This window comes from Vitis vinifera, chromosome 18 (assembly GCF_030704535.1).
Source record: "Vitis vinifera cultivar Pinot Noir 40024 chromosome 18, ASM3070453v1".
NCBI lineage: Eukaryota > Viridiplantae > Streptophyta > Magnoliopsida > Vitales > Vitaceae > Vitis > Vitis vinifera.
Genome location: NC_081822.1, coordinates 224,657 through 237,121, shown reverse-complemented (window position 1 = coordinate 237,121; position 12,465 = coordinate 224,657). Strand labels below are relative to the sequence as shown.

The following is a 12,465-nucleotide window of genomic DNA, read 5'->3' as shown; positions in this document are numbered from 1 at the left end:
ATGCAGCATCCACACAATGACATGAATTGTCGATGTTTATAAGCATTGGAGGGCAACAAGATCAACAGTCATGTTCCCATGATTTATTCATTTCCAAAAAATGAAAAGATATTAAAGTTTAGAAAATATATACAAATGAATTTACGAGATGGTGGATGGCTCATGGCTGTGGGTGATGAAGAAGGATTGAGTGAAGAAGAAGACTAGCGCATCATAGCGGAGAACTCCTCAAAGCTGAGGACGCCATCTCCGTTGATATCAAACATATGAATCATGACTTTGCAGTCCTCAATGGTCTTGGACTCACCCAGTCGACTCAGCACTCTCTTCAAACTCTTAGGCGTGATGCATCCTGACCCCTCCATCTCATACATCCCAAATGCCTCCTTTAAGTCCTTTGTCTTCTCCTCCTCCTCTCCGTTTGCCTCCATCAACATCTCAAAATCCTCCATTCCCAGCATCCCATCTCCGTCCATGTCCGATGACTTCACTGCCGCTTCTGCCTCCTTTGCTGACAGCTCCCCTCCCACTGCTCTTACACAACTCTGCAACTCCTCCGGAGATATTTTTCCGTCCCCGTTCTTGTCAAAGTAGCGGAACACCCGTTGCAGCTGGCTGCATGCCGCTCCCTTTCTCCTGGATAATTTTCCAGAACCAGACTTTGGAGACGAATTGCAAGCGGGAGAAGCTGCTGTATCTTCTCTTCTCATCGTTATTTGCTTGTAAATGAAACCTTCGCCAACAGATTCAAGTGATTGCACCGAACTAATTAAGCTCTTTTCTGCCTACACGCTCCAAGCAAGAATAAGATGAATTGAGAGTGAAAATTTTCCTAATGAGACCCTGTAGATGGATAGGATATATATAGAGAGAGGGGGGAAGGGATAGATATGTGTGATGTCGGATGGATTGGAATTCAGTAGGCGGTTGGCTGTTTTAAATCTGTTGAAAAAACTCGGTGGCGGCAGCGCGTCGGGGAAACTTCTTCCATGGTTCGAACACTAAACGACAAAAAACGAGTTTCTCATTCTAGGCTTCCAGGGATATCCTGAAACTTCTAGAGCAGAGCAGATTAAAATACCGTCAGACTAATCAGTCACCGTCATGGATTGGTGGTGCCGCCGACCATCGATAAGATGTTGCTTGCTTACTTTTTAATTTAATTTAAAATATTGATTATAAAAATGCAATAAAACTATAATTTGAAACATCAAGGGGCTGTTTGGTTCTCGGAAAATGCGAGAGAAAGAAAATTGGGAGGAAAAATAGAAGGAAAGAAAAAGGTTAGGAAATTAATATAATTTTTTCACTTGTTTGGTTATCCATGGAAAATTTAAGAGAAAAAAAAAAAGAATTCATTTTCTTTTATTTGGTTAACCACAAAAAAAAAATATAAGGAAAAATAGAAGGAAAATAAAATCAACAATTTGTCTTAAATGGTTATCAATTTGTTGAATAATAAAATAAATTAATCCAATAAAAAAATTGTTGAAAAACGTGAATTTTTAGACATAAAATATTGCTCATAAAAGGTCTTTGCTGTTATTTTTTTTTATTAATAATTATAAGATTTATGTATAAAATTTTCCTCATGTAATACAAATAAAATGTATGAGTAAATAACTATTTTTTATTTTCAAGGGAACATTTATAGCTAATAAAAAGCTCTTAAAAAATTTAAAAGGATTTTAGAAATCAAAATTTAAAAATAAAATATGTTCATATATTTTTACATGGAGAAATGATTATTATATCCTGCATGTTACACGCACAATATATATATATATATATATATATTAAAAAAAAGAAAAGAAAAAAAAGGGTTAATTTGATGCACCTTTATTGAAAAGAAGGTCCTAGTAGAGCACCAAAATGATACTTTTTGGGTGAGTTCCAAGAGCACATAATACCCCACCAATTATTAAGTCTAATGTGTGTAGTCGGTTTTCATAATTTTGTATTTTATTACTTTATACCTAAATTTTATCATTTTTTAGCTAGGTGTTATTTATTTTTATTTTTATTCAATATTATGAAATAATGATAGATATAGTTTCGAATTATGTTTATGAATTATTTTTTAAAACAGTTTCTTGTTTTCTAAAATAAAAGATCAAAAAAATAAGTTTAATAATTAGAAAATAGAAAATAATTTTATATTTTTAAAAACATAAAATGATTTTCTTAAAATCACAAAATATGATATTTTTAAATAATATATTTGAATTACTTTCACTTATTTTTAAAAAAATTACCTTAAAAATAATGATAAATAATAGAAAAAAGTAAAATATTACATATAAAAATTATATTTAAAGTATAGTAAAAAATATTTAAAAAAAACTGGTTAAGAATAATTCAAGTTTCAAAAATTGTTTTCAAAAATAATTTCCAAAAATTGCCTTGGTTTTTTCTTAAAAATAAAAAAAATAAAAAAAATTGCTGGATTGTATAAAATTCTTTCTGGCCTTTAACAGTAGCAAGGTGCTTTGAAGTCCTAAAGGAGAGGAGGCTGAGCAGAATTGAAAAAAATAATGGGCACAATAGATCCCCCGACAAAATTTTCCCCCCCTTTGCTCTTCTCTTTTCCCCTTATTTTCCTTTTTATTTTTTAAGGAAAATAATAAAGAAAATATTACAATATTTTCTTTCATACTTTCCTTTATATTTTTTTTTCATCTTATTTTTCATGTCATCCAAACTAAAGAAAACTATTTTCCTTCACATTTTTTTTTCCTTTTCTTAGCATTTTTCGGGAACAGCCTAAAGGATATGAATCATTTTGAACAACTATTTTAAGATGGAACACGTCCAGATGAAATTCAATCAAAACTACCGTACCATACAAAACGCGCTTTTGCTTTTACTTTCGTACCTCTTTTCAACTCTTCCTTCTCAAGTCATTATTTATTTGTCTTTATATAATCAGTGACGTGGAGCTTAGGGAAATTGGGCTCATCCCAATTCATCCTCACCCTAGGCCTTATCACTGAAATTTTCGAAGTGCTTTGACTGCCCAAAAAAATAAAAATCATAATAAAGCGATTGTGCGGTGCGAAAACAAATTCTTAAATCCTTTACAACCGTCCAATCCAATCCTCCTTGTTTAAACAAAAAAATCTCTTAACAGTTACTTTAATCAAATATAATTAGCTTTAATGATAATTTTAGTATTGAATAGGATCGAATTCATTGGATGATATTAAGTGTTAAGTTGTTAACAATACCTACACTCAACCTCCTTTTCAACTTTCCACTGATTTATTAAAAAAATATTATATTTGTTTGGCTTGTGGAACGGTTTTTCGATTTCATTAATAAGACTTTGCAAGTTGTTTGGATTTCAAATTTATTATTTTAAAAATACATTTGGAAAAATATTTATCCAAATAATTTCATTAAATGAACCCCTTAGGGTGCAGTACCAATGTAACCCCAAGTTCATCCAAAGTATCACAGACCAAATCAAATAGGGAGTGGAAGCCCAAATCCAAAATGCTCTAACATGCAAAGCCCAAACAAAATATCCATACGTCCAAGCCCAAAATTACAGTTTAGATTAATTCAGTTAGGCTTAAATTCATCAATAATCCAAATATGATATTGAAACAAGGGAGAATTATGTTTTGAGGGTAGATGGACCCCTAAATTAACAAAAGGTCCATGTAACTCTTCAAATTGAGTCTAAGACCCAATAAAAGTATGAAAATTGAGTTGTTCAGTATTTCCAAAAATGCTCTTTATTGATTTTGAGAAAAAAATTAATATTTTTGAAAAATACTTTTATTTAATTTAATATTTTTTATTTAATTTAATATTTTTTAAAATAAATTTATTTAATTTAATATTTTTTTAAAATAAATTTATTTAATTTAATATTTTTTTAAATACTTTAATTTAATTTAATATTTTTGAAAAAACAATTAATTTAATATTTTTGAAAAAAAAATTATTTAATTTAATATTTTTGAAAACTATTTTTATTTAATTTAATATTTTTGAAAAAAAAATTATTGAAAAAAAATTATTTAACTTAATTTTATAAAATATTTTATATATGTTCTTAAAGGGTATATTTGTCCATTACTATTTCATATCCTTCAACTCAATTTAAAGAGTTATATGGATCTTTTGTTAATTTAGCCCATCTACCCCTAAAACATAATTCTCCCTTCAAACAAAGCCTAAACCCAAATTCAAGCTCATATCCGTAATTTATGACAATAACGCAAACACAAAAACAGTTATCATGTAAATCAAGATGGAAACCTCCTTAGCATGAAACCCATGGATGGAAAAAGATGATGGTAGAAGGGGCGGTAATGGCTTGAAGGAGTGTGGTGGCCATGAGTGGCTCGGTTGGAGGCAGAGGGGTAACCGAAGCATGGAGGATGGTGACGCGTGGTTGCGGTTGTCGTAGGTATGGCCGCAAGGCGAAGATATTGCGATGGGTGGCGACACAGACGAGGGGTGTGGCAGCGTGAGAGGGGGGATGAAGAGAGGAAGGAAAAGAAAGAAAACAAAACAGAATATGAGAACGAAGTGGGAATGGCGGCGGAAAGTAGTGAGTGACAACGGCAGTTGAAGAAGAGAGGAGTAGAAAATGGGTCTTAGGATTGAATTTCAAAATGAAGGGTCTAGATGTGATAATCGAATGGGTATAAAAATGAGCCTGAAAATTAGGTCAAATATCAAAATAAAAAAACCCAAAAACACTAACCAAATAAGTCCTAAAAAATAAAAAGTGTGGGCCAAGGTCTATAAATATATTTTCAAGATGATTGTTAAAATCTTCCATTTTGAAATAGTTACAAATTGATAATCTTATCACCTGTGTTTGTTTGGATTTTTTTTTTGTTTTTTTTTTAATAAAAACCTTATATATAACAATAAAACAACTAGTATAACAAAACATAAATTTACTTATATGCTTAAATATTACTTTTAAGACATTTTAAAATTTAAGGTAGTACTTCATTTTTTTTTAGATAAGCCTCTAAAAAACCTTATAGGTTATACAAAAAAATACTCATATTTCCCCATATTGAAAACATAAAATAGAACATGTATCAAGATGGACACCTAATTATAAGGGATACTTATTTGAAATAGACCCTTAATTATAGGTTATATTATTTTTATTTCATAAATTATTCATTAATCAAATGGTTCTCATAACTAGGTTTTGATTATTACAAAACAAGATTGAAGATATTTAATTGATTAAATCAAGTGTTTTTAGGTTTATTTGTGAAAATTCAAAGAAAGTTCAAATAATTATGGAAAAAAGTGAATACCATAAAGGCTTTGGACTCATAAAGACTTTGAGTGGCCTAAAATAAATTGCAATATGATATTTGTTGGTGCACGGGAATAGGGAGTGGGAATAGACATCTCATTCCGTTTCTCCTTTATTCCTATGTTTGGATAAATGTTAAGAAGGTGGAAATAAAATAAAAAATTATTCCGGCAGAAATCAAATCCAACTTATGAGTCGGATTTGCATTCATTAAAAATAGGTGGTATTCTGATTCATTAAACCTATTTGATAATATAAAATAACCTAAATTACTATTTTACCCTCTTAACTTGTTCTTCAAACCCGATGTTTATCTTATTTGCAAAGGTAGAGATCCATTCATCATCCACTTCTTATCTTCTTTGCAAAGCTAAAGACCCACTCATCATCCAATTCTTATCTTCTTTGCAAAGCTAGAGACCCACTCATCATCCAATTCTCTGTAACAAGTGATTCTTCCAAATTGAATCAATTAAACCTTCCACGATATTTAAAAAATAAAAAATAAATTTCTAATTTATAGGGTTTTGGATGTTCATTTTGATTGCTGGATCTAGGATTCATCATTGTTTGCTGCAACTAGGTTCTGAAAACTCCCTTCTACATCTTCGATCAGGTTTACCTTATTTTCTCTTTCTTATTCTACTTCTTTATATGTGTTTATTCTTCTCTATAAATCGATTAATTTTTTTTTATTAATTTATGTTTGGAATCTTTGATGTTTCTTTAGCTTGTATCAATGGAAACTAGAGAGAAAAATAGAAATGGATTTCATGCGTTTACAATATTGAAAATTTTTAATGGTTAGGAAAAAAATAAAAAGAAAAAAACAAATAAAAACAAAATTTTTTTAAGGTTATGGATTTTATCGGATATGATACTTGTTGAAAATTAGAATAAATTTGAATTCTTTTATTTCCTCTTTTGAAAATAGGAAAAACATTTGCTAGCTTTGAGAATTTAAATATTATAATAAATAATTATTTTTTGAAAAATATAATTTTATAACTACTTAAGCATGACAAATTATTCAAATTTTTAATAAAAATAATAATTGAATATTTGTGCATTAGGGTTATACGATTTTTTATGGTTAATTTTTTATTTATTGAGTATGTATATATATATATTTTAGTCTTATTATTTAATAACAAAAAACCTCTCAAATTTTATTTTTTTAAAATAAAAGTAAAAATAAAAAAAATATTTTTAATTATATGTAAGGATATTATTGTAAATTTATTTATTTTTCATTTCCATTCCTATTATTATCAAACATTAGAATGGAAACAAATAATCATTCCAATCTTGCATTCCTAAATTCATCCAAATGCTAAAAATGGAATCATCAAATTCATTCCATTCCACTAAGAAATAGGAAAGGAAACAAAATATTATTTCCATTTCCTATTCCGATGTACCAAACACCCCCTATAGGTTATACAAAAAAATACTCATATTTCCCCATATTGAAAACATAAAATAGAACATGTATCAAGATGGACACCTAATTATAAGGGATACTTATTTGAAATAGACCCTTAATTATAGGTTATATTATTTTTATTTCATAAATTATTCATTAATCAAATGGTTCTCATAACTAGGTTTTGATTATTACAAAACAAGATTGAAGATATTTAATTGATTAAATCAAGTGTTTTTAGGTTTATTTGTGAAAATTCAAAGAAAGTTCAAATAATTATGGAAAAAAGTGAATACCATAAAGGCTTTGGACTCATAAAGACTTTGAGTGGCCTAAAATAAATTGCAATATGATATTTGTTGGTGCACTTGAGTTTACATCATTTTGCATGCATTCCAAGGTTTATTTTCATACTTTTATTTAGCTTAAAACAATCGTTTTAATAAAAGAGTTTGATGAATTATTGTTTTCGATTAAAACCTTTAGTTAATTTCTTTTTAAACTAACTTGAAAAATGTTTTTACGTAGGTTTGGCTAAGTTGTCGGAAGTTTTAGACCCAAAATCAAATTTTTTTAAACACTTTTCAATACAACCAATTAAGGTATCAAAAAACCAATTAAGACGATTAGATTCAACTAGTTGAGAGACACTTTGTGCACCTTTGACATTTAGTAGCTATGGTATAGCCATGACTAATCAAAAGACGGTCAAATCATTTGCTTAAATGATCAAGGCTTCGAGTTCTGATGGTCATCTAACAAGTATTAAATGTCCAATAGCTAGTGAATTGATTAAACCGATTGTTCAAACGATTGAAACCTTTATGTGGCTTTTGGAATCTCATAACTAGAAACCTATAGATTGAAGTGTTTTATAATATTTACTAAACATAAAACAATTGCATTCAATTGAAAAGCATTATTTTTCTTATCCATAGCTCCTTTTATAGTGCATCAATTTATTAACTTGCAAATCACTTAGTGCATCTATCCTAATCTTTTTATTGTTTTGTGAGTTAAACTTGGTGCTAGGTTTAGAATCTTTAAATCATTCGTTATCTACTTATGGGAGAATTTATTCAGGTAGGTTAAGCACTTTAAAAAATTATGAAAATCCATTGGAACTTTGAAATCCAAGTATAGAAAATTTGAAGGTATAAGGTATAAAGGTTTTGAAAATAGTAGAACTTTGATTCAATTAAGAGCTGAAGAAAAGTGGACTTAAGTGGCTTATCACACCTCTATTAAATAGTTTGCATTTTTTTCCTCTCAATATCTCTTTATCATCATTAATTTGTTTCTCATCTCTTATTACTTTTGCATTTTAGTTTACTGTTTTGAAAACCTTTGAATCACCAAATTTGTCCTCTTTGGGGTGATTTCCTTGATCTAATTAATGATTTTTCTCGTTATATTTTATAAATTGTATTAAATAATTAAAAGAAATTTTATATAATATAAGAATTTATAATTACACCCACATGATCATTCTACACATCAATTCTATTCATACGTTCACTTTAAAACATTAATTTTATAGATCCGTCCTTCTAAAAAATGTTTAATATAATTAAAATATTATTTTCATTATTTGATTTCACACTTACCTTTTACTTTGATCTTCTCCCTTTTCTTTTTTCATACCTTTGTGCAAAATCCTTTTTTCTAGAGTTTGTTTGTTAAAAAAAGTATTAAAGATAAGCTCAAAACGAATTCCAATATATATTTTTATGCATCTATTTGAATATACACACTAATATTGTGATGCATCATAAGAGTATATTTTAGGGCTCGTGTTTTATGTAAAATTTGATAAAAATAAAAATTAAAAATTAAAAAATAGTAGGGTTAAATTTAACCCTATCAACCTTTTATATTTGTTTACACTTTGCTTACTCATATTTAAAACTCAACACTTTGTCCTCCAAATTTGTTAAAAAAATCACATTTAAAACCCCTCTCCCCACAAACTTACTAAAAAGGATAATATCATGTTAAGTTAAAAAATTGGGTTGAAATATAAATAAAAACACATATTATTTAAGTTCAAAGTTACCGAGCCCCTTAGACCCTTGACTTAACCATGGAGGAATAGGTCTCATGGGTAGGCCTTGCACCCATGAAAGCTTAGGATGAAAGTAGGGAAATCCTGGAGGTTTGGTAGTTCAAACTCCAGGAGCCATGTGAGGAGGCCGCGGGCGAGCTAGACGCGCACCGCGCGCACACCAAGGGCGAGCCAGAAGCGCACCGTGCGCACATCGTGGGCGAGCTAGACGCACACCACGGGCGAGCCAAACGTGCACCGAGCGCGCATACGGGCGAGCCAGACATGCACCGCGTGCATACCAGATGGGCATCGCGCGTGCACCTGACTTAAGTGGTGCAGATGAAGGCTGATTTTGAATTTTAATTTATAATTAAAATTATATTCCATTATGCATCCTCAGACATATTGATGTCTCCTCAAGAAATAATGAAAACGACATGTATTGCTCTTTAAGGGGGGGGGGGGGGGGTAGGTGACTCAAAGGAGGGAGCCACCAAGAGAAGCCTTGACTGCACCAAGGGGGCACCATGGCACAGCCTTGGCGTGCCAAAGACACACGACGCGACTCGAGCACGCACACATGGGCTCCACGACATGTGTGTTGTGCACTCCGTGGCCGTAACGGCACGAGGCCTGGTGCGGCCTACACCCTCCCCGCGCAGGCACGAGGGTGCCTAAGCCTTGTGCGGTGAGCCAGCTGATGAAACCAGGGACACAATGCCATGGTCTGATGGCTCCAATAGCTGACTCGCACCGAGATGCCTACGCAGAGCACATGGGCGCAATGACCTGTGTACCAAGAAGGACTTAGCCATGGGCGCAATGCCATGGTTCGTTGCTAGGAAGCTGGGAAGCAAGTAACAAAGCTCAAGCCATGAGCACTTAGACATGGCACGAGCTCAGATGTTAGTGTGAGAAAGACACACTAATGCACTAGATGCTTGGTCAGATGGGTGGTGCACGCTGCTTGGCTCAGAAGGCCTTGATCAAAGACATACTGATGGGCACCCGGTCATAAGAGACACCTTGAGGGGGAGGGGTCGGCTTGTTAGGGGGACTTACCAGTAGCTTGGCGAGCAAGACCTGAGGAGATGGCAGTGCAGCTAGCTAGTGATAGCTAGCTCGGACAAACCAGTGACCAAGTCAAGTCGTCATTGACTTGTAGTTGGCTGAAGGATGATGGCTGGTGCAAGTGGGTGGCATGTGCAGGCCACTATCTGGGGTGGTGGGTGGTTATGCAGGGCAGTCGAGAGTAGTTCTAGCCAATTGCATGACCACCTAGTTGGCTCCAAGATTTGAATTGAGGGAATTCAAATTTGTAATTGCAGATTGAGTCATTTAAATAGGGCTCTTGTAGCCTTGAAACAGAGAAAGAGAGTTTGGGGAAAGGGTTCCTTCTCATATGCCTTAGGTGAGTGCATTGTATTATGGTTCAAGAAACAATTTTGTCTTGTAAGAGTGATTAATACAAGTTGGGAAAAGATTCCCGTAACCTCGTGTGTCCCTGTTGTTTGTTTATTTCTATATTCTACTATGTTCTTCTAAACACTGGGAAGGGAAGGTTGGCTAAGGAAGGGTCTTTAGCACCGCACACTTGTGAAAAATTAAGTGAGATAACCAAGGGTGTGACAACTACCATGTTTCACAATGGATGCAAAAATCATGAATATAAATAAATATATCTTTAAAATAAAAAATTAAAATTGCTTGTTGTCATATTTTAAAGACATTTGAAAAAAATTACTTCAATCAATTATATCAGTATTTAAATCAAATTGTGAAAAAGAATATTTTTTTTATAATTTAATGAATGTTTTTAAATTGGGGGTTAAGTGTTACACTTTAACAAATTTGAGAGGTAAATGGTTGAGCTTTGAATGTGAGTGTACAAAAGTATAAAACAAATTAAAGATTGAGATTGTAAAATATATTTAACCCCTATTAAAACTTTAAAGTTTAAAATTTCGAAAAACACTTCCTTACTAAACCGTCAAAACTTAGGTGATATTTATTTTTTTGACTTTTTGCTAAAAATCATTTAGTTTTAGAATTTAGGTTGTTTGTTTTTTTACTTTTTCATGACTTATTATAAATTTTTTACTAAATAAAAAAATACAGAATATGTGACTTTTTCTAAATAGAAAAAATAACATAATGATTTTTTTTACTTTTTAATACTTAATAGAAATAAAATATTACAAAAACAAATAACCTAATATTTAATACTATTAAGTATTAAGGTTGTATTTAGAATTAAGTAAAAAAATAAATACCATCTTAGTCTATATATACATGAGAAAAAAAAAAAAAAAAATCTTGAATGATAAATAGAAACCGAAATCGAAGATATGTATCAAAATGGAAAGATCTGAGGATGCTCTGTCGTGACGTGGCAACGTGGTTCGATCTGACGCCACTCAGTTATCGTTGGGAGAGCCTATTCATTTGTTAAAAGGCAAAGTAATATAAACGAGGAGTTTTCTTGTTAGAAAAGTAAAATAAAAATAAAGCATAAAATCAAAAATCAAGAATCAAGAAGTAGAAGAGATTGAAAAGGGTGAAGGCAGAGAGGAGAGGAGTGGGGAGGAGAGAGGCATTTGAATGGCGGGCTCGGCGTCTGTGATGGGTTGCGTGGTAGTGGGTCCTCCTCAACCCCGATGGTCCAGTTTCAGAGAGGACTCTCATCGGAGGACTCCAGCCTCTCGTCGCTCAAATCTCATCATCCTTCGCCCTTCTCCTTCTTCATGTTCCCTCGCTTGCCCTACTTCCACTACTTTTCAATCCCTCATTTCTTCCCGACCTCCGTAATTTCTTCTTCTTTTTCTTGTTTTAGGGTTTCTTTTTCTTTGCTATATATTTTTTTTAATCAAATTATTATCGCTTTAATCCGATTCCCTTTTGCATTGGAAACCCTGTCAGTAACTAACAGGAGACTTCTTCCTTTTGAATTTTTCAATTATACATGCAAGTGTTGGTTATTGCATTCCCATCCCATTTAGGAAGTATTAAACAATTTAGGCTGGTGCTTCAGAGTCTGATTGCTTCAATTTTCTTTAATGGCGTCGGTTTGAAAATCATGGACTTGTCCCTTCAAACTCTGTCATATAATTCCCAAGTGATGATCACTCATCCGATGTAACTAACTGCTGGGGGTATATCTGCAGCCGTGTTCGCAGTGATCGATTCTGAACACGTGTTTATTTATGTATATAATTGTTTTAACATTTAGGCAAATGCATTTGTGGATGGATGTGCTTCATTCTCTCAACTCTGGGAAGTAAAAAAAAATTCTCACAATTTGGTCCATTATCCCACTTTTTTTTTTCTCCATTTGAACTCTCATCAGGACTTCGAATTTTTTAGCAGTCCAGTGTTCTGATTTCCAGTTTCTATTTGAGCCATTTCCTGATGTCTTTTCTTCCTTGTATCAATGACATCTTACAAGTTTCAGCCTATGGAAAACCTCTGAATTAATCCTTTCATATAGGGAAACCCTATTTCAAGTGTTGTCTAACTGAAAGCTATTTCTTTGTATCAATGACATATTACAAGTTTCAATCTATGGACAACATCTGAATTAATCCTTTTATAGGCAAAATATCACAAGTGTTGTTTTATTTTAGTCATGAGTTTTCCTGCTACCTCATTATGGTCTTTGGAATGCTAAGCAATTCTAGGGTAGTTTTTTTTGCT

The 12,465-nt window shown here is 32.1% G+C and overlaps 2 protein-coding genes across 7 annotated transcripts in view; one reads left to right on the top strand and one right to left on the bottom strand.

Annotated features, from left to right (window-relative positions):
- Positions 1-35: 35 nt before the first annotated feature.
- LOC100247858 (putative calcium-binding protein CML19) lies at positions 36-1,054 on the bottom strand. The gene has a single exon (XM_002277463.4). The coding sequence runs from the start codon at positions 708-710 to the stop codon at positions 204-206; it is 507 nt and encodes a 168-aa protein (XP_002277499.1). The 5' UTR covers positions 711-1,054; the 3' UTR covers positions 36-203.
- A 10,194-nt stretch (positions 1,055-11,248) lies between these two features.
- LOC100266746 (stromal processing peptidase, chloroplastic) overlaps positions 11,249-12,465 on the top strand; it is a 38,119-nt gene continuing 36,902 nt past the window's right edge. For all 6 annotated transcript variants that reach the window (XR_009465118.1, XR_788146.3, XR_788145.3 and 3 more), the window contains exon 1: positions 11,249-11,576. Coding sequence is in view for 2 of the 6 variants with exons in the window: in XM_059735020.1 (XP_059591003.1) it covers positions 11,374-11,576 (203 nt within the window). In the remaining 4 variants the exon portion in view is untranslated. The remainder of the gene's footprint in view (positions 11,577-12,465) is intronic.

What these genes read in the sequence shown, in the direction of transcription:
- LOC100247858 (XM_002277463.4), bottom strand. Translation starts at nt 710, where the DNA reads ATGAGAAGAGAAGATACAGCAGCTTCTCCCGCTTGCAATTCGTCTCCA.